This window comes from Carassius gibelio, chromosome A2, assembly GCF_023724105.1.
Source record: "Carassius gibelio isolate Cgi1373 ecotype wild population from Czech Republic chromosome A2, carGib1.2-hapl.c, whole genome shotgun sequence".
Classification (NCBI taxonomy): Eukaryota; Metazoa; Chordata; class Actinopteri; order Cypriniformes; family Cyprinidae; genus Carassius; species Carassius gibelio.
This window is the reverse complement of record NC_068372.1, coordinates 22,482,966-22,507,161: the sequence shown is the minus strand read 5'-3', so window position 1 is coordinate 22,507,161 and position 24,196 is coordinate 22,482,966. Positions and strand designations below refer to the sequence as shown.

The window sequence follows — 24,196 nt, the reverse complement described above, 5'->3', positions numbered from 1 at the left end:
CACACACCTGATGGAATTAAACGCTGATTAGAAAACCGGCTTTACTGACGAAATGCGCATTAACGATCGGCCGATCGTGATCGGAGCACCCCTAATGAATAGCAAACACTCATAATCAATGAAATAGTCCATTTTTAATTTCATTTTTATCTATACATTAAATATGCACATATTTATGCATCTGTGCATATTTATAATAAGCATTTCCTGCTGCCATTTAGGATGAACATGATTATTACGTTTTTCGTATTGCATCTGGGATTGCCTCATCCGCGGAATGATACGTGAGATTTATGTCTGAGATTTTGGCCTTAACTGGTATTTTAAAACGCAGTGCGATTTTGATTTTGTTCCTCTAAATAGGCAGCTCACTAGAGATCGGAACAGAGCCAGGGAGATGGACTAGTTGTGTATCTGAGAAGCTCTTGTGGTTCTGTGAAAAGAGAGAGACCTTGTTATAATGAGTGTAAAGTTGGAACAGAATGGAGTATGTTCCAGTTGAGCTTTATCACCCCTGACTCGTCCACTACAAACTCTCAACCTTTGCTATACATTGTTTGATGCATGTCTTGATGTGTGTGTAGGAGCTGGAGGCTGTGCGCGGGGGCGAGGCAGCCAGGCTGAGGGAGTTGTCTGCGGAGCAGCTGGAGCTGCAGAACGAGCTGGAGGCGGTGCACACTGAGCATGCTCAGAGACTGGGGGAGGTGCGGCAGGAGCAGAGACAGCTGGAACACCGACTGGAGCAGCTCAGACAGCAGAGCTGCGCCTGTCAACCCAAAGAGCAGGAGGCACAGTACAACGCACAGGTACATGCATGGACCACAGCAGAGCCCGAGTGTGCCCGAATGACCATATGATGCAATGATAAACTGGATTATTCCTGTACCCAGTGCAATATGCTGCATGTATCAGCGTGGCTCATCTGTGTGTGGGAGTGATTCAGTAACAAGAATACACTGAGATGGAGAGCCAGTGACTGATTTGCACAGTGTTCCTGATTTCTGCATTTTAACTATCAATTAGGGCAGTGGTGCTCAGACTTTTTAAACCACATATCTAATCAGTCTAATCAATTCAGACCTCTAAATATGATCAATATTACATCAAGGTATTATGATGATTGCATGCATTAAACTATTAAAATTGTAGAATGAGAAATTAGAAATAAGAATTAAATAAAAAGACTATTTAAATAACACTTGCATCTAATATTTGTAATTTCAAGATTTGTTAAGGCCTGCGGACCACTTATGTGCACCCCTGCCTAAAATAGTATATAAATATTACTAACTAAAATAACACAGCATCAGATATCAAATCATTCAAAACATTTTCCTAAAGTGAAGACTTGCAGTTCACAGTATTTTTTTTCTTGATTTCTTTCTTAAAGCTTATTATTTGTTTGGTGGGTGAGTTAAAATGAATTGATTATGAGGTTTTTTGACTGAGAACGGTTCTTTGACGGCATACTCACTTGCCCATGAGTATGGATCGACATGTTCAGTGTGTGCGCACTATCCAATGAACTGATCTTTTAAGTGCTCAAATCACACGCACATGCACTGCATGAGCAGCATAATTCTGCTCTCAAAAATGGCACTGTAGATTTGCTCTGCAGTGCAGAAGTCACTCATACTCATATTTGTGCTGTATGGAATATTTTGTGTATTCCTATATGTAACTCCTCTCTCGTTCTGTCTACAGTTGTGTGAGCTTCGCTGCCGTTTGGAGCGTGCCGAGGTGGAGCGGCAGGAACTGCAGGAGGAGCTCTGCAGAGAGCGGGAGTCCAGAGAGAAGCTGGAGCTCATGATCTCGCAGCTTCAGCTGCAGACGGCCCAGTCTGGCACAAAGGGGAGCCGCAGTAGTAGCCCTGCCCATCCCCCGACCCCCTCCGCAAGCCCCCAATCCCAGCATTCCCTCTCTTCACCGTGCCCTGAGGTATCCTCCAGATAAACTCCTCCTCGCACACTTCCATGCCTGCAGCCCAGGAACACGCTCGCCCACTCCCTGCAGAGTCACAGGCAAACACTCTGCAGAAAAGAGACGCTCTCCCATCCCCTTTTTTTCACACCACCACAAAAAAAACTGTAAGGTTTGTGTTTAATGTAGAAAGACTTTTCGTGTCACCCTGCCCTCGACCAGTCGTTAAGCATTTTTTTGGATGTACATGTTTAATTTATAGTCGTGCTGAGAGGCTGATGGGACAGGAGAGTTATTTCTTTGTAGGACGCTTGAATCCTGTTGCATTGGGATAGTGCTCCAGTGCTTTTCCCGCTCCCAGCCCTTTGGTTACAGGAAACTGACACTCACTAAAATACTACGGAGCCCCAGGATGCCAAACAGCAAGACGCCATTGCCCTGCGGCGGCAAGAAACCATGTGGCTGTTTACTTTTTTATTTTAATTTTGTGTCGTTGTTTCCTACAGAAAAAATGGGAGAAAGTTATAAAAACATTACACTTAATACAAGAGATTCAGAAACTTTCTGAGGCCCCCCTCGGATCATAATCCTCTTCCTCCATTTTCTTTCCCTGCCTGTCGTTTGTCTGTTCAGTCTGGTGCTGATTATATGTTTCCTGTCTGCACTACTGATCCTCTGCAGGCTGGTATATGACAAACAGCTTCGTTCATTCCTGCATGATGCAGTAAGCAAAGACTCACATTCGCCCCCTGCTGGAGAACACTATGAAACTCGGCCCCTATTTAACTACAGGGAAAGGTTCATCTCACTCTTTAATTTATGTTCAGAGGGTTATCTAAGCGGCGAAAGAGTACCAGTAGCACCAATAAGACCTTAGTGGTTTCAGTTACTCAGAAATTGCAAGATCAACATCCTATTTTCAAACAAAGCACATTGTAGACCTTACATTTGTAAGTTTTGTAAGGATCCATTAGTAGTGAAATTAAAGATGTTAACTAAGTATTGAAGTATGTCACAGCCTTCTATAAACCAGAGCTGATTTTTTTTTTTATCCATTAGAAAACTGCTGATAAATTACCTAGAATTTTTGGATGTTTAGCTGAAAATGTTTTCATATACCTCCTTGATCATTCCTCTGTGTCATTATTCTGGATGACTGAACAAACAGGTCTGACCGAGAGAAGAACAGACAGGGGGCCAAGGGAGGGACTTAAAGGAATTAATGCTGCCGTGTTAGCTCCCAGTCACTGAGGGATGATGAGGCACGCTTTGTTTCCACAGAATCTCTGATGCCCTCTCATACATTATTACACAACTGTTAGATGAATGAAGAAAGATGGACACAGGAAGTGAAGCATTCTTGCCACTAGAGCAGTTTTTCTTTCTTATAGGATGTAAATCTAGGCTGCTTTCATGATGTACATATCTCATATAGAACATTCCACTGTGCACAACTCATCAGATTCAAAGTCAGCCAAGTCACAGCAGTTTTCTAAACCTGATAAAGTGTACAGTGCAAAACCTCTTAATGCAAAAGAGGAAAATGTAAAGAAACACCCTGACTTATGTGAATACATCTAGCTATTAAGAATCATAAAACAAAACAATATATTGTTAAAGAGTGCTTTGCCATTTTTTTTTTCTTGAAATTATTCAGAAATTAATGTATAAACTAATAAAGATTTATATATACTTTGTACATATGGTAGTCATTAATATATTAACTAAATTCTTATAAATAATCTTTCAAGGTTACTGATCACATTTAAAAAAGCTGGGCATAGCCCAAGCTCTGTTTTTTTCTCTCTCTTTTTTTTTTCTTCTCTCTAATTTAAATTTGAAGAGTAGTTGTTAACAAAGTGTGTAAGGATTTGTAGGGATGCATGATGCTAGGACGAGAACGTGCCTCAGTGTTTCCCTTCAGTGGCTCATCTCATACATTTCATTGGAGCCCACTGAGATTGACAACCTGTTGTTATTTTGGTGGTGTTCACTGTTCAGATTTTCCTCTGCCTCTCAGGAGGGAGTGAAATAATGCATGTATTGTTCGCTACTATATTGTAATGCTAAAACACAGATTCATTATTGCTAAAATACAGAAGTGTTTTTTTTCTGTTCTCTCACAAACATACAAGCTTTCCAACAAATGTTCCTCCATGTTGTCTGAGAAGAGTAGTCTTTATGTAAATGGGCACAAAATGTGCTCAAGAGCCTAATGTAGATGCTAGAAACTTTTGATATGAGAGACTGTGTGTCAGTGACAAATGAGACATGCTTACTGAAAAGAGCTTCTTTGTTTTTGTTTTTTGTAATACAAATCTAAATATACAGCGCTGATTTCATGTGTAGTTCTTTTGAGAGATTGTAGCATTTGTTTTGGCACTGTAATGCATTATTACAATGTCGACTACAATTTTCAAATTTCAATCAGTATTAGGTTTTCACCACAGTACCTCTGTAGCAGCCGGTTTCAATGCTGTTTTTGATAGTTTTGGGTATTAAAATTGTATTTCTGAAGCTTTCTAGAGTATACCTTTTCATTTGTAATGATTCTATGAAACGTGTAAATTGCATTTTGTACACGGGGGGGCGCTGTGAATCTTCTATGTAGAATGCCATGTTAAATTTGAATTATGAGGATAGGAATACTGTACTCTTTTAGACTCTTAAAATCAACAAACCTATTTTGGCTTTTGCAGGGTTAAGAAAATGAATACAGATAACGTTGTACATATACGAGAGATGTGAAATATATTGAATATCTGATATGTATAGACCTGGTATAATAGGATGAGCAAAACTGTACCTTAAAGCAATCTAATGCTAAAGTTTTTCAGCAAAGCTACCATGTATTTTGCATTATAGGGGAAATATCCCATTTTACAGGGGATAGTGAATACAGTGGCTCCCTTGAGCTGATTAATGGCAAAGGAAAAAAGATAATTACAATTATATAAACAATTTTTTTTTATAAAGGTAAAATTACACATAGTATACAAATAACTACCTTCCAGCACAGCATGTGTCCCTGTGATCTTGATCACACCTTTTCTAATGTATAACTGAGAAATTACTTCTAAAAAATTTATAAGAATTAAAAAAATTAATCAAATATGATGCTTTTTTTTTGAGAACACACTTACCACTGTAATAGAAACATAATTGACTTTCGTTAACAGCAAAGATATTTTAAGTTGCGATTCTGAGATATGAAATGCAGTGTTTGTGTGTATCATTGCATAATATGTTGCCAATCCTACAGTGTGATGAGAGGTTTTTTGCTCTTGCATGAAAATGAGACTTTGCTCTCCTACCTCATGTTGTGATAAGATGTTTTCTAAAGCAGATGACAGATCTCAAACGGTTTATCACGATTGAAATTTACGAGTTAAATACATGTACATGCTTTTAGCTAATACCTCAGTTGTATCTAGTGTTTTATTGTTTATTTCCCCTATTTCAGACATTGTAAATATATCTTGTATAGACAATGAACTTGGATTCAATTCAAGTAAAGTTCTGTAGTGTCAACCCAGCTGTGTCATTGTACTTTTTGCATTTTAACCACATTTGCTTTGACATCAAAATGGATTAAAGTAAAACAAAGACTAAATTTGCTTAAAAGGACCGTTCACAAAAAAAAAAAAAGTTTTTACTCAACCTCATGTTGTTCCTGTATGACTTTTATTTCTCCATTGTGGTCATATATATATATATATTTATATATATATTGATTCTTTAACCCTATATACTGTATCATATTTAATGAATTTACATTATCAATATAATAATCATTATCAATATATAATCGATATGATTAAATCTTTGCTGAGGAACCTGTCTTACGCAATCTTCTGTAAGCCCTGTCATCTGATTGATAGTTCAAACTTTTTTTTTTTAAGCAAGTAAAAAGCCTCCAATTATTGAGCAGTTGGCACACACCTCTTCATAAAAGTTCCCACAGCTGCAAACACACATCAGAGCAAAAACCAAGCCCTGAGGTCTAAAGAACTGCCTCTAGAGTTCAGTCAGTTCCTGTGGCTCAGCATTGTGTTCGGTACAAAAAAAATAAAAATAATAGACTGAATGCACTGAGTCGCTTTGGCGTCTGCTAAAGAGACAGGATTGTGTCAAGCCACACATCAGGTGAAGAGTTTAAACAATTCTGTTTCATTGAAGGTTCACAGAAGCATGTGGTGTCAATTATCCATAATGGCAGAAGTTTGGAAACACTAGAACTCTTCCTAGAACTGGCCTCCTGGCCAAACTAAGCGATCAATGGAGAATGGCTTTAGTTTGACTGGTGACCAAGAAGCTTATGGTCACTCTTGTTGAGCTCCATGATCATATATGCAGATGGGAGAAAGTTAGAGAAGGACAAACATTCAATTCAATTCAGTCCAGAGCATTCAGAACCTCACACTGGGCAGAAGGTTCACCTTCCAACAGGACAATGATCCTAAGCATACAGCGAGAGTGGCTTATAGACAACTGTGTGAATGTCCTTGAGAGACCCAGCCACAGCCTAAGCTTGAACTCAATTAATATTTCTGGAGAAACCTGAAAATGTCTGCCAGTCCCCATCCAAGCTCACAGAGCTTGAGAGGTGAAGAGATGAGGAGAAAAATGGCAGATAATTGCCAAATGCAGATGTGCAAAGCTTGTTGGATCATACCAAAAAAACAAGTACTGTATTTTTCAGACCCAAAGTCGCACCTGAGTATAAGTCGCATCAGTCCAAAAATATGTCATGAAGAGGAAAAAAACATATATAAGTCGCACTGGACTATAAGTCGCATTTATTTAGAACCAAGCACCAAGAGAAAACATTACTGTCTACACAGCCACGAGAGGGCGCTCTATGCTGCTCAGTGGTAGGCTTCAGGAGCAGTGAGCAGCATAGAGCGCCCTCTCGTGGCTGTAGACAGTAATGTTTTCTCTTGGTTAATTTCTCTCGGTTCATGTCAAATTAATTTAGATAAATAAGTCGCACCTTTAAATCGCAGGACCAGCCAAACTATGAAAAAAAAAGTGCGACTTATAGTCCGGCAAATATGGTACTTGTTTCAGTTTTTGAATTTGAACACATTTGCAAAGTTGTCACAAATCTGTTTTTTGCTTTGTCAATATGGTGTAAGTGTAGCTTGATTTGGGAAAAAAGTTATTTAAAGCAGATTAACATTAGGCAGCAAAATAAAAAACAAATGAAAAATATGAATGCTTGTATGAATACTTTTTATAGGCACTATATATATACATATTTATATATATATGTATATATATATATATATATATATATATATATATATATATATATACATATACATAAAATTTTGTCTAAAGTTTCAATTAACTATTAATTTTTACTATTTTATACTATTATTTTTAACTCCATAAAAATGTTTCTTGACTATTATTTAACATCTTTAAAGGGTTAAATCTTATTTTGTGTTCTTTACAAGAAAGACAAATACAAGTTTAAATTGACGTAGGGTTGAGTAAATATTGACCGAATTTTCATTTTGGATCATCTATCTCTAATGCTGTCTTATGTAAATAGTCCTAAACTGCAATAGTATATCGGGGAGTGAATAAACCAGTTAGATTAGTTCATATGTAAATATTCTTACTTATATTTGTACTTATATCTTCCTTGTAGTTTTCATGGGTTCGGTTTATTTATATACAGACAGAAAAGAACAATACGTTCGAAGCAGAAATCACAGAAATTTACATCAGTCTGGTAAAGGGTGCGGGTCCAATAGCATTCATTTTTTTCTCTTAGTAAATAGCCAAATCATTTGTGCAAAACAAATATTTGCAATTTACAAATCCAAAGGTGTTTATTTTTTTCCTTTTTTAATGCAAACAAGAAAGCAAATTAAAAAAAAGCCTTCTCCAGGGTAGGCTGAACATGGTCAGATTTGTATAGTGTTTTTACTTGAGTGCGGTCGCTGGATTGTTGTCCATAATTCCACTCGTCAGCACCATGTGTAAAACAAAAGTAGCAGGAACAAATACCATCTGTAATGGTGTTGCTTTTCTTGGAACGTGATGTAAAAGAGTGGCCGCACAGAGCCAAAGTGACGGAAAAGCTGTTGAGGAAACACAACTAGATGACATTCAGCTGCAGGTGCGCATGCATCTCTATCTGGAGAATCTGTGAGACAATCATCACAACGAGAAATGAGGCCCATGTTTTGAGGAATGTACACATAGCCTGCCTTAAACAAACCACACAGCTTTGTTGAGTGAAATGCAGAAACACCTGCACCCTCCATTTCTCAAGCCGAGCGTATGAGTAAATAATAACGGTGGTGACTGTCAACAGCAACGCGGCGAGGACCTGAGAACTCTGCGGGCTACTAAACAGCTCGCACTACTGCTTCTCATCAGCTCCCAACAACAGAACAACACCAGCCTCCGAGAAAACGTACAAAGCTGCTAGAATCCAGAGGAGGCACACTCCAGCACAGTAAATCAGTTTTTGTTTCCAGGATGTGTGTGTTGAGCTTGATGATATTTTCCAGAAGTTATCTAGTCCTACAAGGAGGAAGACTGGTCAGTGGAGCATGGCATACATAAAACAAGTAATCTGAGCCAGCTGGCACATGAAATACCTGCTGAAGTCTTCCAGATAGAAAATGGCCGTGAGGACAAAACTCAAGAGACTGTCAATCAGTGCCAATGAAATGCAGAAGAATCCTGAGAAACTCCTGAGCACATAGTGTCACTGCACCACGACCAGCAGCCAGTTCAGCAAACTCTTGAGCCACAGAACCAGCAGAAGCGAAGGGATTGATGTCTCCATGCTACAGAAGTCACAACAATCAAAAGACCAGCCTGTTTTGTAGCTGGCCAGCAGTTCCTATTTGAAACAGTTTACATCTGCTGTCAGTAGACACACCCTACTGAGATAAAGGCTACTGAACTGCAGTTAATGAAAAGGAGAGCACTGGCTTCTTTCTGAAGAACAACGTCTGCGATCTTTTATGTTTAGGCAGACATGAGTAAAAAAAAAAAATCGAAATATACCATTAATGTAGCTGCTTGCATTGTTTACAAAAACAGCATGTTGCTGGAAGACACATATGTTAACCCGAGCAGCACATTAAAGTGAAATGACTGAAGTGCAGCTGCTATTGATATTGAACGCTGATGAAAGAATAAATCATAACAACAGGTGGCAAACCACACCTGTTTATTCCTTGCTTATACATACTGGAACAGCATGGTCTATTCTTATGTAATCATCTCAGTTACACATCTGTGTAAATTTAACTCATCAGAAAATTTAAATAAGAAACAATTAATGTCTTTTTAATCATTTTGAAACCTTGTGAAATGCGACCATATGTCTGCCTAAAGTATTAAGCTATCAATTGATTTTAATATCTACTTTTTATTGAGTCCTTTGTTGTTGTTATTATTGTTCCAGTTCAGGATGTTCATAAATGGGATTTTCAACATGTGGAAGAGAAACTCTTAATATGAAGAGATAATTCTAATCATGTTATATATAGATAAGGAGAGAACTGAATAAATGTATTAAAACCACACAAAAAGCAAACAATAAGAAAAGAAAATATTACGATGAATATATTGCACTGTTTATCAAAATGGTAGTTCAAAGAATTGGGGATAAGAAATATTACACTTAAAAAACTGCTGAATAATGGTTTGAAAAGTTATAGAGTAGCCTATATAAAACATTAATTAAATATTTAAGAAAGATGCATCTTTTTAAGAGAACTTAGAAGCCAACATATTATTAGTGTTCCTTTTCCTAAATTGTAATTTTTTTTCTCTCAGCTTAGTCTTCCATTCTTCTTTTATCGATGAACCACACTCCAGATCAGTAGGGGGCGGCATACACCTTCCTGTTTGTTTGCCAACCGCCATAAAGAGCCAGAAGAAGATGCGCAGCGGCGCTAGTGTCACGAGCACCCTCGTACTGTCAATGTGGACATCCCATAATTTAACTGAGCATAAGCCGAAATAGTTTTGCTGTCAAGGTAACGCCGAGAAGTGTATTAAATTTACCTCTTCAGTTGTGAAAGACTGTAAAGTTCAAAAGGGAAGTACTGCGTTTTTCCCGTGGTTCGGTAAGTGCTGGTGAAATGTGTTTAACGTTCGCTAGCTCCGTGCGGCTAACTTTTTTCTTTTACTGTCTATGCTTTTAACGGATGTTTTGGTCGATGACAATCTTGCGACTGTTCTGTCTTCAGTACAGAGTTTCGTGTCGTTTAATGTGTTCGAGATTACTGCTCTTTGTCACACCAAAATCCTTGTTAGTAGAGTGATACGTTGCATTTGTACTAGTATAATTAAGTATCAGACCGACTGGCACTCCTGCTTATGCTGCACGTCATGTTTTACTGGTTGTTCCAGTTTTAGTCGTTTCACTAAAAACAATAAACCAATATATGCGTTTGACAAATAACATTTCCATTGAGTTGTTTTTTATTAACATCAAGGTTTTAGTTTAGAGTTTAAATTTAAGTTCTTGTGTAGGGTATTACTTCATTTTCACCCTTTTTTATCATTATCAGGCACTTGTTTAATGTGGTCTCTAAATATTAGATTCAAAAAGTTATAAGTATAATAATAATTAGCGCTGTTCAGTTAATCTCATTCGATTATCATTATCATGCGCATGTTCTCAGTAAAGCCGGTCACGTGATTAATAGTACATCTCCATCACCTGCTTTCAGATTGAGCAACTTTCATCACACAGAAATAAGAATGGAAGGCATGGAAGACGAGCTCCCTTTAAAAATGCTGGAGGAGGGTGGTTCATCGAAGCGGTCACAGAAGCAGCAGGAGTGGCAGGGGAAACTTCCAAGGATACACAAAGAGGTGAAAAGGTCTCCTCGGAGGCCGGACTGTCCAGAACACCTGGCGGGGGGAAACATACCTTTGTTGCCTGAGCAGCCCGATTCAGAAGCCTCTGTATCAGTTGAGGACACGGCTGAGAGTTGCCCAAAAAGATGGGATAGATGCAGGTACAAAAAACACCATTTGATTTAAACCGGTTGAACACTGAAGATAGAAATGTGCAGTGACATTTGCACTTCTTTGTTGCAGACGAGGGCATTTTCTACATGGACCATATCCTGATACTCATTTTGGACCCAAAGCTTGTGTTCTTCCCAACCCAACCTCAGTCATGTAAGTAAAGTCAGGCTTACTTTAGATAAGGGGCCAGGTCACACCCCTTTCTTGTTAATATTTAAGCTTTTAAGTCAAGCAAAGGATTGGACAAATGTAGTGATAATGTCGTGTGCTGAGTTCTGATTGGTTGTGGGTGGTTTGTTGGATGAAGTTGGAGAGCAGCGCTGTCAGTTACTGCTGTGGCTGTCACAAGAATGGTCCTCCTGGAACATTCCGAAAGCCCCCCCCCAGCACTATGCCTGTTTTATGCCCCCCAGGACAAACCACATGAAGAGGATAATGTGTGGTTTTCTGATGTTGTGCTGAACATGCTTCGAAGTTTTGGGTTATGTTAGCTATGCGTTTCTGTATATTTCAGATCAAGAAAGATAATTAGTCAATCTCTAAAAATGACTTATTCTGGATTTCATGAAGACAATATTGTATAGAAACCTAGCTGTTGGACTTTATTCCTCGGTATAAAAAATATGTATTAAAGAATTATTTAAATAGACATTTTTGAAGTTTAAAAACAAACAAACTGTAAATGTTAAATGACACCCGTATAATTTTTTTCATCTATTAATACTGAAAACGATCTGATCCTAGAACTATGAGAAACCAGAAGCAGAAGACTACATAACATTTGACCCTGACTGAAAGTTGCGTAACGAATGTAGAAACCGTACAAAAGTACATACCGTTTGGCTTTGTTCGTAGTTCAGTGCCAACACATACAATGTTTGCCTACTCTGTCGACTTTCCCCACAGGCACATTCAGGATCCAGCCAGCCAGCGGCTTACCTGGAGCAAACCCCCGCTCAACGTCCTGGTCATCAGAAAGATCCGAGATGAGACCCTTCTGGAGCCGTTCAAAGAGCTTTGCCGGTTCCTTGTGGATGTAGGTTACACAAAAACAACATTACTAGTTTTTTTTTTTTTTTGCTGTATCATTAGATTTTTTTTTAGCTTTGATTACACATTTAATCTAAATTACTCCCACAATCAGGAGAAACATCTGATGGTTTATGTGGAAAAGAAAGTCGTGGACGATGGGTCTCTCATGACGGATGACTCGTTTTCAGCCATTCGCAATCAGCTGTGCACATTCAGGGAAGGTACTGAGACATCATTTTGTTGGATTGGATAGGAGTGAATTATCGGCAGGTTCACCTGTTTTACATAACCATGACACAATATTAACCAATAAAAGATTTGGTGCATTTGGAAAATGAGAGAATTGTTGTTCACACAGGGTATGACGACATCTCAGACCGCATCGATTTGATCATTTGTTTGGGTGGAGATGGGACTCTTCTGTATGCATCATCTCTTTTCCAGGTATTCTCTTATTTCATCTCTCTTCTCTTATTTGGTTGTGCACAAGAGACTCCTACTAGGTCAGTCTCAGCTGCTTTCCATTGTATTTTCTCTGTGTGGATCATATACGTTGAGAGAATTTGGATATGCAAAAGTGAGTTGTTTAGAGGTTTATTTAAGGATTAAATGTGGTTTTGTCTCATTTAAGGGCAGTGTTCCCCCGGTCATGGCGTTCCATCTGGGCTCCTTAGGATTTCTTGCACCATTTAAGTTTGAGTCTTTTAAAACTGAGGTGGATAAAGTGTTTGAAGGTGGTGTGATTTAAGACTTTCTTATATTTTCCATCACTGAAACTAGAAAAACTGCAGTTTTAGTTTGTAATGTACTGTGTTAGATGTTTCTGTTGTTTTAAGTGTTTGTGTCTGGCTATAGGTAATGCTGCCATCATCCTGCGCAGTCGTCTGAAGGTTAAGGTGGTGAAAGGCACGTTCCAGAGGAATGAGCAGCCCTTCAGCACTCAGGAGAACGGAATAGCGCCTCATAACCACATAAATAATGAAGCAGGCAAAATCACGCTACAATTACAGGTAGGGCAGCACTCACAAAGTATTTGCTGAAACCCAAAACCAGCAACACTTGAGCTTGAGAAAAAGTGTCTTTAGTATCCCAATAAGTTTTTGGCACACAGGCCTAACAAATGCTACAGGAACACTGTTAAAACCAGTCATGTCATAATAAGGGAGAGGCCATAAAACAAGCTCATGGCCTCTTTTCAATAGTGACAGTAAATTTATAATATTACAAAAGATTTCAATTTACAAATGCTGTTATTTCTATTCATCTAAGAATCCTGAAAAAAGGTTATAAAATTCAAATCCAGCTTCTTTATTTATTTTTTTATTCTGCTTTTCCATCACAGGAATTGTTTTAAAATGTATTACATTAGAAACAGTATTTTAAATTGTAATGTTTACTGATAAAACAAACACAGAAACAGTCTTGGCTGAACATAAGAGACTTCTTATAAAAAATATTTTTCCGATTCTAAACCTTTAAACGGTAGAGTATTTGTACATACACATCACAATTAGACGTTAAAAAAAATGGTTCATAGTGTTTGTGACACTTTTTTTTACATCTAATGAAGACCTGCATGCTCAACTTCACATGCTATACAACCGTTTTTAGAAAAATACATTAAAAAAAATTAATGGTTGAGCGCTTAGTTGAGATTGTGCGTGCTTTTGCCTGTTCTTTGATATTGTTTGTGTGTGTGTGTAAAGGTGCTAAATGAGGTGGTGGTGGACAGAGGGCCTTCATCCTACCTGTCTAATGTTGATCTTTACCTGGATGGACGCCTCATCACATCTGTACAGGGAGATGGTAAGCACAACCATACGCTTCAGCTGCAAACAGCATTGATAGATCCCTTTTTTATCTCGTCACCACTGTGCTCCCAATCAGTACACTTAAAGCTGCGGTAGGGAACTTTTGACGCTCTAGCGGTTAATAAACAGAACTGCTTGCGTCTTGCGGAAGAACATCGTAGCCGGAACTACTTCTCTCCGTTTATGTGTATGAAGAACCACAAAGGTACTGTGTTACTCCGCCGCGGTACCCCCGAAGCAATCTAAAATAGTCCGAATATAAACACTTATTATAGGTGCACCCTAGTGATTCAGGACAAGCCAAAAACATGGTTTGGAAAATGGATTCATGGTGTACTCTCTTATTATATTCATTTTTCTACATTTTGAACACATACAAAGTTCCGGACCGCAGCTCTGATTGGTGGATTTCTTACCGGGAGCGGTCTGTAACTACAAATGGCAATAGGACCAATGGGAGGAGCCAGAGGAGCTTGATTTTTTTTTTTTTTTTTTTCACAGATTATCTGTCTCATATTCTACTGTCAGGACATAATGACAGGTTTAACAAATATATTAAAAATATATATTTACACAAGTTACCTACTGCAGCTTTAATTGCAGAGATGAATGCCCCCCCCCCCCCAAAAGTAATTAATACTTTTCATCAGCAAGGAAGGCTTAAAATTGGTGAAAAGTGACAAAAACTTTATAATGTTACCAAAAATGTCTGTTTGGCATCTATATGCCAATTCACAGTGCACAGCACAGACAAGGATAACAAACACCTTTGTTTGGTTTTCTCTGATAGGTGTGTTATCCCTGTCTGAACACTGTATGTTACCCTGTGTCTGTTTGCTTTCATCCGAGTGTACATGATCAGTCAGTGTTTGTTGGTGTCCTTTGCGTCAGTGTGTCTAAAGTCTAAGTCCAACAGCCGCCTTGTTTGTTTGATTGTGTTTGTCTGTGCAGTGTGAAGTGGGCTATAATTGCTGTTCTTTTTAACTTTTTATTCATCACAGAATCCTGACAAAGTATGAGGGTTTCTAGGACTGCACAATTAATCAAATTTCTAATCGCATTATGGGTTCCTCAATTACATAATCGTTCAAAGTTCACTTATGTTATTCTGCATGCTTAAGATGCATTTTACTTCTTTTTTTTTTTAATTTTTAATTTAAATTTTTAAGTTTTAGTATAACAATACAATTTTATTTTTAGTTTTTTATAATTTAAAGAAGAAACCAATCCGATGTAGAGTTTACATTTGAGCCTTAATACTATAGAAAAGCAAAAGTGTTTTCAGCTTATTTTCATATAGAGTACGTCGTGCAGTTGCATCAAACAATGGTATAAACATAATTCAGTGTAAATTGTGATAATTGTGATTAATAATCGCAACTACAATTTCAAGGGAATAATCGACAATTATGATTTTTGTGATAATCGCGCCCTAATGGTTTCCATTGAGAAATTAAGTAGCACAATTGTTTTCAACATTGCTGATATTAAGAAATGTTTCTTGAGCATCAAATCAGCATATTCAAATGATTATTGAAAGGATCATGTGACACTGAAGTTTAATGGCTGGTTCAGTTTTTTTCTGTATTTACAGTATATCAAATTAATTAATCCTTTTTGAGCATAAGAGACATCAATCGGATTAAAACATCTTAGCGACAACAGACTGTAATGGTAGTGTAGCTTTGTTTTGTGGAGCATTATAATTGAGAACAATTATTGAGAAGTGCTTGATCTTTTTTTTTTAGCTCAAGCAGATGCCTTGATACATTATGATCTGTGTGATTTGCTTTTTACGGGAGTTCAGCTGCCATGAAACTAAATGCAAATATGTGTTGTGTTTCTATGCAGGTGTAATAGTTTCCACCCCCACAGGCAGCACGGCCTATGCTGGTGCAGCGGGAGCCTCCATGATCCATCCCAACGTCCCTGCCATCATGGTCACCCCCATCTGCCCTCACTCCCTCTCTTTTAGACCCATCGTGGTGCCCGCAGGTGTGGAGCTCATGGTGAGAACAGGACTGAGGTTTCTCCATTTCAGTGATGAAACCTGGTTTGCCAAATAAGGAAGTTATTTGTACAATTTTAGGTTTTATTAATCTCAAATTAGAGCTTCAGAAGAACATTTGTTTGCGTCATCGTATTGCTAACTGTATTAACCCTGCAGATAACGCTGTCTCCTGATGCTCGCAACACAGCCTGGGTCTCGTTTGATGGCAGAAAGAGGCAAGAAATCCTGCATGGAGACAGGTGACACTCTTTTTACACAATCCCATAAGCAAACAGCTTTGATCTCCCCCATAATCCAGTGATACAACAACAGCTGCATTACAGTTATGGAAATGAGCATCAACAGTGTGGGTTGGGATCACCACTCAACCTTTCAGTTCAAAATCAGTTTGCCCTTTAATCTTAAGCAGCATAATCAATCTCACACGCTGTATCTGTTAATCATGAGTTTGTTTTTTGTTGTTTTCTATTATAGCATTAAGATCACAACCTCTTGCTTTCCGGTCCCTTCTATCTGTTGTCATGATCTGGTGTACGACTGGTTTGACAGTCTGGCTCAGTGTCTCCACTGGAACGTCCGCAAGAAGCAAACACGTCTAACAGATGCCAGCGACTCTTCAGAAACCGAGAACTGAATCCTCACTACGAAACTCACTGTCTGTTGACTTTACATTCCAGAACGTTTCAGATTTCATTATAGACTCCAGTAAGCGCTTTATGTGCTGTCTGAGAAATGACACATTTAATGTTAGAGGTAAGCAGCAACAAAATGTTTGGTTACCCTAAAATGCCATCGTGTGACTGCTAAACATCATGATGCAGACTGTATTTCTTAGAGGATTGTTTTTGCACCTGAGCACTTCACAATATGCTAAATAACTGATCACATTTATTATAGAATATTTGGTATGTTTGTTTTTTTTAGTAGCATTTATTAACCAACATTAATATTTAAATTTGTACTGTTGATTTAATCCACTTCTAAATGTTTTAGGAATCAGAAATAACTAATCATCCACCACGTTTAAACTTGAAATGCACATTATAGTAGGAAATGTAATTCATTCACGGAGCATAAAACTTTTTTCTTGATGTGTAGATTTTGGCAAAATTTACAACAAACTTTCCTAATCTATAAACAGACAAAGCTTGACTTTCTATGTGGTTTGTCATGACGGTAGTTGAATATGAATAAAAAATTATGAATAAAAAAACTAATGCTTTTGTCTAATTAGATGCCTATCAAACCCATCAAGTTCTTGTGAAATAACATTGTAGCCTCCCTGTGGAGGCACAGGACTTTGCATTTTCAAAACCATATTTTTTAAAGCCATTATCCTTCTAGTTTAATATTTAATTGCAATCAGTATAGCTGAATGCAAGCTGTTTACAGTTTGATGTAAATAAGATCCTATGATGTGATCGTCTTATTTGTAATATTTCAATAAAGATGTATTTTTATCTTGGATGTTATCTTTTATGTCATTTGAAATGTATCCTGGTGTATTTTAAGGCTTTATATCCTGTTAGATTTACTTAAGACGACAATCTGTAATTGTTGTAGTACAATGGAATATATATTGTATTATATAATAAAAACTAAATCCATTTAAGTGTGAAATATTTAATAAAAAAAGCACCCATTGTGATTTTTTTTTTAAACAAAGTAATGCAAAATGCTTGTGTTCTATATTTTTATTGCAATAAAAGGATACAGATATAATTTCTGACAGACACTTAAATTATCTTCCAGATATTGCAAAAAGACGGTCCTCAACACTGATCCAAATACGGACAATTAGTAAATTGAAGTTGACCACATAAAAAAAGATAATGGGATTTCAGTTTGTTTAAATGATGTAACACTACATTATGATAGACAGCGAAAGACATCTTGCCAATTGAAAAAAAAAAGTAATCTGGCATATCAGCATCTTTATCTCCTTTATAAAGACAATGGGACAACAAAGGTGAGTGAAGTTCAATAGAAAGAAAATACAAATGTCTTTAGTTGCACACATAGTGTCATGTCCAGCCTATCCAGGTCTTCAAAGTCAATGACAAAGAATACTGAGGACATACATAGCATTTCTACAAGAACACTAAGTGTGACCAGCAAGATCATCTACTTACAGACATGGTTAAAGATTCATAGCATTTTAAGAAGAAAGAGAAGTTCACTTGGGCACGAGGGGTTTCCCTGCTCCTTTTGAACTTGAGATGACCATGAATTTTGAGGGAAGCTTTAACAGGCTTTTTTTAAAGAGCAAAACACCTTTGCTGCCTTTTGTGCGCGTTTGACACCCACTAGAAATCAAAGCATTGCAGATGAACAGAATTCATGTTTTAACTCGCCAATAAATTGTCCAGAAACAATCTTTCCGACATCACAAGCATTGAAAACAATTATTGGTGGTTTTAGTATTTGTACAAAATGCATTAAAAAGTAAAACCTCCATGTCTGACATTATAAAATTGATTACAGTTCATGCTGAACCTTAACTGCTGGCATGAACATCTCTGGTAGATTTATAGAATCCATATATAAATGATACATTTGTATTTTATCTCTTAAATAGTATCCTCAGTATGAGTCAAAGAAACAGCTAATGCAAAATAATACTCTAGCCAATAGTATGCAACCCTACGGAAGGATAGTATTGGACCTCGGCCCTATTAAAACACAAACTAGCTACTAACAGGTTATTTTGGACCACAGCCCCTTGAGGAAGCACGATTCGTCAACCTCAGAGTTTGAACAACAGATGAGATAACCAGAAGCATGGATGTGAGCTATGACATGACATGTTTGAAATCTATTTGACTGGAATTTGGTCATAAATTGAATGCATATGAAAAAAGATTCAATTTCCCGCATTATTTGGCACAAATGTGGATATAGTTTCCCCTTCTGAATGCAATTATGATTTTAAATAACTGCCTACCTCGATCAAAGATACTGTTCTGATTTATTAACTTCTCTGTTCACATTAACCAGGTCTATTAACTTAAACGTGATTGCAGAAATGTATGAGGCTAATCGTGTCACAAGTGCACAGCTCTCAAAAACTTTCAGATTTGAATTTTTTTCTCACTAGATTGGAAAGTGAACCTTTATATGTGGGTTAAAAACCATTGTGACAATTGACCAGTCCAGTCCTTCTTAACATTACTGACATGTTTATACAACAAAATCCTTGACATTAGATAGTTTTAACATGAAAGAAAAAGAAAACCAGAGAAACAGGGAGACTTGTTGCATCCATAGAGGGGGAAGCATTTTGAGGGAAATATTTTCATTGTCATCGTAGCTGTTTCCTGCTCTCGTTTAACCTTTAAGTCTGTTTTCAGAGGAAGATCTCAGCCTGAACAGAAATGGGAAACATCTTCTGAACATGACCGAAGTACGTCAGCAGGTCCACATGGAGCATGGGAGTATGTGTGAGGCGTGAGGAAAACGTTTATGTCTGAACAGTCAAGGGCTTTGTCTCACTTGGCTCTTCCTCATCATCTTCCTCCTCCTCCTCCTCTTCCTCCTCTGTATGCTGCTCCAGCTCTTCTCTGGTGATCATTTCAAAGTCGTTGCCGTTGCTGTGCTGTGACCCTTCCTCCTCTCGCCGGTCACTGTCCGTGTCCGACTGACGTTCTGCGCCTGCTTCCTCACTCGCCTCGATTTCTTTATTGTCGTCTTCGTCCTCTTCCTCATCGCCGTCTTTCTTCTCGCTGTCCGATTTGTCCTCACTATCTGATTTCTGAGCTTTGCTTGAATCTGCGCCTCTGGTGTCAGATTTCTCACTGCTGGATTTCTTGGAGCTGGAGCGTGGACCCTTGTATTCGTGAGTGTAGAGGGGGCGGAAGGAGTCGATAAATCCCACGTCAGCTGTCAAGTTTGGCAGGAACCAGAAGTGATGACGTCCACCGGTCACCAACCAGATGAACAGGAACAGGATGCAACGAGCTGAACCAAAGGGAAAACAAGAAATACGAGGATGAGAAAAGACAAGATACTGCAGTGCCATTGAACGGTAATGTGAAATTGTACAATACAAGATATAAGTCAAGAACTCCTACCAACGGCCAAAAGAAGTATGCTGGCGACGAAGCATCCCGCGGCCACGCTCAGGTAATACACACCAACTCTCATCTCAGCGGGCCACAGCGGGAACAGAGTGGCTGCGATGACGGCAATCACTGCAAACAAACACACAAAGCTCGGAATCAGTTCTGGAGCCACTGAAACCACAGTCAAGCTCAACTGGAGAAAAACAGATCCTACCAAGAATCAAGCCCATGGCAAAGGTTTTGAAGTGGACTGGATCGTAAATCCAAAAGTAAACCTGAAGGGAAGACAAATATAACTTAAGAAAAAAAAAAACATGTGAAATTGAAGAATTTACAGCAAATATTTTCATTTTTATTCATTATTTTAATAATCACCACAACAACACTCATCATATAATATAATATAATATAATATAATATAATATAATATAAAATATTGGCTGGCTGGGATCCAAAACATCAGTGTAAATAATAAATTATACTGAAAAAATAATCATAATAATACGAGCAAGAAGAAAATACTTGTATAATGACATAAAATTATGATTGTTATTATTATTAAATATTAAGGCATTAAAAAAATTGTTACCAGGGTTGATGAAAAGAATACATTTAAATGCTTACAGCAAGAAGAACATACAAAATACCTAAAAATAAAATTAAAATTAAACTGAAATATAGAAATAAAAGGTAACTCAAAATATTTATAAATATTATAATAGTAAATAAATAATTCCAAAATAATACTATGCTACCCCTGTGCAGTGTTGTTTGCTAAATCAAAAATATTGTTAATCATACATTTGATAACTTGATTCCATGTTCAATGTGAAAAAAAAGACTATTAAGTTTACACTGTATAACATTTAAAACAGACAGTTAAACTCTTTATTTCAAATACAGAATGAAATCTGCCTAATTGTGAAGTAAAATTAATGTTTTTTTACAAGCATCTATTAGATATGATTTTCTGAACTGATCTCGACCTCGTTGCCATCCAAGAACAGTTGGTCGTCATGAGGTTCCAGCTTGAATTTCTTTTTCACATCCTTCTTCTTCTTTGGAGATCCTGGACTGTCATCCTAAACATACAGAAACAAGACCTCAAAATAAGAATCATGATATGCAGATATGCAAAAAAGGACTTCATTGTGTTTTCTTATCCTGTATATACATCATACATTTTTTTCCTTCTTTGCGTCTGCAGCCTCAGAGTCCTTCTTTTTATCTTTGTCCTTTTTGCTTTTTTTCTCCTCTTCTTTGCCACTGTCACTCTTAGCCTTATCCTTTTCTTTTTCTTTTTCTTTCTCTTTCTTTCCATCTTTCTCTGGCTTCTTCTTCATCACTTTCAGAGCTCGGTGGAAAAACTGCTTCTTCAGGAGCCTGTGAATAGACAGATATATATACACATTACCATTCAAAAGTTTGCCGTTTCCCTTTACTCCCCAACGGCACACTGATTCATCAAAATACATTTAGAATATTACAAAATATTTCAAATGAACGCTATTCTTTTGAATGTTCTATTCCTCAAAAGAAAATCCCACACTATTTTCAACACTGTTAATAAGAAGATGCTTTTTCAAAAGCTTTGGAATATCAAATACCACAGAGATTTCAATCAGTACGGTGAAATGAGTGAAAAGACTAGGTTTACCTGTTGCAGTAGTCCACCACCGACTCTCTGGTTGTGAACAAAGCTTCCTCGCTCTTCTTTGCTTTGGCCCACTTTGAATCCAGCAGACAGTCAACTGCTTTGGAAGCTGATGGGTAAACATTTGGTTCAATGACAGCAAGCAGAGGATTTTGAAAACTACACAAATAATTAAATGAAACCCTATGCAGAAGAAACAGAAGCAAGCATGGCAGGAATGAGCGCACTGACCGATGAAGTAATCCACTCGGTGTCCCATCATGTTGGTGGATTTGGCGGGGCAGTTAAAGCGCAGGTACTTGGCCACTGCCTTCTCATCTTTGGTCGGTTCACTGGCCTCCTGAAAAAGAGAGATCAAAGATCATGAAGTCATGATGATTACACTCATCTACTGAATATGCAAACAGAATTCCAGCTTAATCTGCACTAAATGCACACTTCTGCAGCAGGAATGCACACAGTTTATGTAGATAAAGTACAAGATCATATTTCACTTATTTCATCATATTTCACAAGATCACTTATTTCTTAAGATCATACCATTGGGTAATATCAAACTTTAACAAGAAAGATACCAATATACTCTTAAGTCAGCAAATAATCACATTTTAAAATATAGTATGGTAGAAAATTGTCAATAATTTTCACAAAATTAGTTTTTACTCTTTGATCAAACAAATGCAGCCATGGGAAACATTAGAGGCTTCTTTTAAAAACACTTACCAAATCTTACCGACCCCTTTTACTTTTAAGTTTTTTTAATTGTCATTAAACAAAATAGTATAAACGATATATCATAATATCATCCATAACTTGAAAAGGATTACCATCTTTCAATAATCAGAGTTTAATATGCATCCGTATTATATAGAGCATGATTCTAGACCTGTGAGACTTCACTATGTGAGAGGACCTAGATATTAATAATGTAAACCACAATTAATATACACAACACAAACAAAGAGTTTGACAAAAATCTGGTTTGTCCCTTTGGCCACAAGCTATTAATTCCAGTGAAAGTGACATTCAAGAGAGTGTAGAATAGCAGCCGAGCAGGAATCCAGCAAACCCCTCTGAAAAGCTTTGAAGTGAATCTCCGACACTGGACGCAGGACCCTTGTCAGTCATCTAATGAACATGAACTAATTAAAAGCCTCAGCTCACCACACACTGATGTGCTGTGCTCTGTAATCTATTCGCAAACATTAAAGTCTGCATTCAGACTCACTGCAGACACATGAGTCCTCACTGACCTCATTTATTAAGTTAAAGATCCTTACTTCTAGTACTATGTGACCACACTATACACACACAAAACCCCCTCACAAATCCAGACAATAAGCCAGGTTATAGAGACACCATTTACTCAAATAATGAATGACTCCATTCTTAAGCCTTAGGTCTTAGTATGAGCGTATTTTTGAGCTCCACAATCCTTCAATCATACTCTATTTTCATTTCAGTAAGAAAACTGTGAAGTAATGACAGTGGATTTCAACCTGTTGCACAAGAGAAAAACTAACAAACAGCCTGGAAGGACCATAAAGAGTGACTCTCATCAAGACACGTCATAACTCCACTGTTCTTACATAACATGTCATTTATTACAGAAACGCACAGTAACTGGTTTCCAAAACCAAACAAGCAGCCAAGTCTGACAACAAATGTATTCTGACTACAATGGCCAGAAATGCAAAGTAGCGCTTTACAGTAGAGGCATTTGACTGCCATATTTAGACCGATACACGGTGTTAATGATGGAGAATGACTTTAAAGGGAAATCCTGTCAGCATTTAGTCACTTGTTTGAAAAATGTATGCGTTTTCTCCTGGAAAATTGAGTAGATGATGTTATGGACTGACAATGTTTCATACAGTTAAAATAAATGGTTACTACTGGATTCTGCCTACCAATCATTGTATTTTTAACGGGAAAAAAAACAAGTCAACCGAGACTGAAAAAAAAACATGAATGTGAGTAAACTATTTGTGTGTGTGTGTGTGTGTGTGTGTGAGAGAGAGAGAAATGCTGCTTTAATTACTCTGCAAATGGGTAAAAAATTGGGGAAGAGAAGGGCTCCGTTTTGGACGGTATTTGGTCAAATTCGTGAAGCATGTGAGCCAGCAGCTGGTTAAAGAGGACAGTCTGTGCCGAGCTAAGATGGCCAACTCCATCAGCTGTGCCACTAAACACAGAGACATCCCAATCAGCTCATGCTCACATCGAATCCATCGAGCAATTGCATGAATGATTAGGTGCCTGCAAAAAGATTAAATGCATTACCCAAACGAAGCGCAAAAATTGCGCCAGCACTGACAAATAATCCACCTCCCATAAACGAGAGCGTTGCAAAAATAACGGATCAGAGTAACGTACAATTGTATTATGGGTCGAACAAAACACTAACGTTAACTCGAAAAATTACTCGATGCCAAACAGCGATCTAAGACTAGGCCTCTAATAACAAACATTACGTGAATTCTGTACCTGAATTCGCTTCTTGTGTCTCCTGCGCTCCGCCATGATTTCTAACTTCTGGGTTCCCTTGACGTGGTCACGAAAATAGTGGGGAGGGAAGTCTCGCGATAGTTCGAAAAGCCCGTGATCAGCCACTTCTTCGCTCGGCAAATTAAAATCTGAATGAATGAGTACTGCCATCTAAAGTGCAGGTGTGGCATTGAAGTCACGG

The 24,196-nt window shown here is 37.7% G+C and overlaps 3 protein-coding genes and 1 pseudogene across 6 annotated transcripts in view; 2 read left to right on the top strand and 2 right to left on the bottom strand.

Annotated features, from left to right (window-relative positions):
- skila (SKI-like proto-oncogene a) overlaps window positions 1–5,451 on the top strand; it is a 28,648-nt gene extending 23,197 nt beyond the window's left edge. For all 4 annotated transcript variants that reach the window (XM_052619934.1, XM_052619942.1, XM_052619927.1 and 1 more), the window contains exons 7-8: window positions 585–806; window positions 1,705–5,451. In XM_052619934.1, the coding sequence (XP_052475894.1) occupies window positions 585–806; window positions 1,705–1,953 (471 nt within the window). In that variant the 3' untranslated portion in view covers window positions 1,954–5,451. The remainder of the gene's footprint in view (window positions 1–584; window positions 807–1,704) is intronic.
- A 1,988-nt stretch (window positions 5,452–7,439) lies between these two features.
- On the bottom strand, window positions 7,440–8,731 carry LOC128023707 (probable G-protein coupled receptor 160; annotated as a pseudogene).
- Window positions 8,732–9,825: 1,094 nt separating this feature from the next.
- On the top strand, window positions 9,826–17,257 carry LOC128031596 (NAD kinase). The gene is made up of 12 exons (XM_052619920.1): window positions 9,826–10,025; window positions 10,635–10,925; window positions 11,008–11,091; window positions 11,845–11,974; window positions 12,083–12,191; window positions 12,329–12,414; window positions 12,602–12,704; window positions 12,826–12,980; window positions 13,677–13,776; window positions 15,633–15,790; window positions 15,949–16,031; window positions 16,267–17,257. Exons 2-12 carry the CDS (start codon window positions 10,666–10,668, stop codon window positions 16,424–16,426), a joined length of 1,428 nt encoding a protein of 475 aa, XP_052475880.1. The 5' UTR covers window positions 9,826–10,025; window positions 10,635–10,665; the 3' UTR covers window positions 16,427–17,257.
- Window positions 17,258–17,471: 214 nt separating this feature from the next.
- LOC128031607 (translocation protein SEC62-like) lies at window positions 17,472–24,149 on the bottom strand. The gene is made up of 8 exons (XM_052619925.1): window positions 23,995–24,149; window positions 21,739–21,847; window positions 21,511–21,616; window positions 21,035–21,236; window positions 20,840–20,935; window positions 20,068–20,128; window positions 19,863–19,982; window positions 17,472–19,749 (listed from the first exon to the last, which is right to left on the bottom strand). Exons 1-8 carry the CDS (start codon window positions 24,028–24,030, stop codon window positions 19,253–19,255), a joined length of 1,227 nt encoding a protein of 408 aa, XP_052475885.1. The 5' UTR covers window positions 24,031–24,149; the 3' UTR covers window positions 17,472–19,252.
- Between the last annotated feature and the right edge of the window lie 47 nt (window positions 24,150–24,196).

What these genes read in the sequence shown, in the direction of transcription:
- LOC128031607 (XM_052619925.1), bottom strand. Translation starts at nt 24,030, where the DNA reads ATGGCGGAGCGCAGGAGACACAAGAAGCGAATTCAG. An exon ending in TGCCATGGGCTTGATTCTTG is followed by an intron (nt 19,983 to 20,067) that starts GTAGGATCTGTT and finishes GTTTGTTTGCAG; the next exon opens with TGATTGCCGTCATCGCAGCC. An exon ending in CATACTTCTTTTGGCCGTTG is followed by an intron (nt 19,750 to 19,862) that starts GTAGGAGTTCTT and finishes CCTTTGGTTCAG; the next exon opens with CTCGTTGCATCCTGTTCCTG.
- LOC128031596 (XM_052619920.1), top strand. Translation starts at nt 10,666, where the DNA reads ATGGAAGGCATGGAAGACGAGCTCCCTTTAAAAATGCTGGAGGAGGGT. An exon ending in GGTGGATAAAGTGTTTGAAG is followed by an intron (nt 12,705 to 12,825) that starts GTGGTGTGATTT and finishes GTCTGGCTATAG; the next exon opens with GTAATGCTGCCATCATCCTG. An exon ending in GAAATCCTGCATGGAGACAG is followed by an intron (nt 16,032 to 16,266) that starts GTGACACTCTTT and finishes TTTCTATTATAG; the next exon opens with CATTAAGATCACAACCTCTT.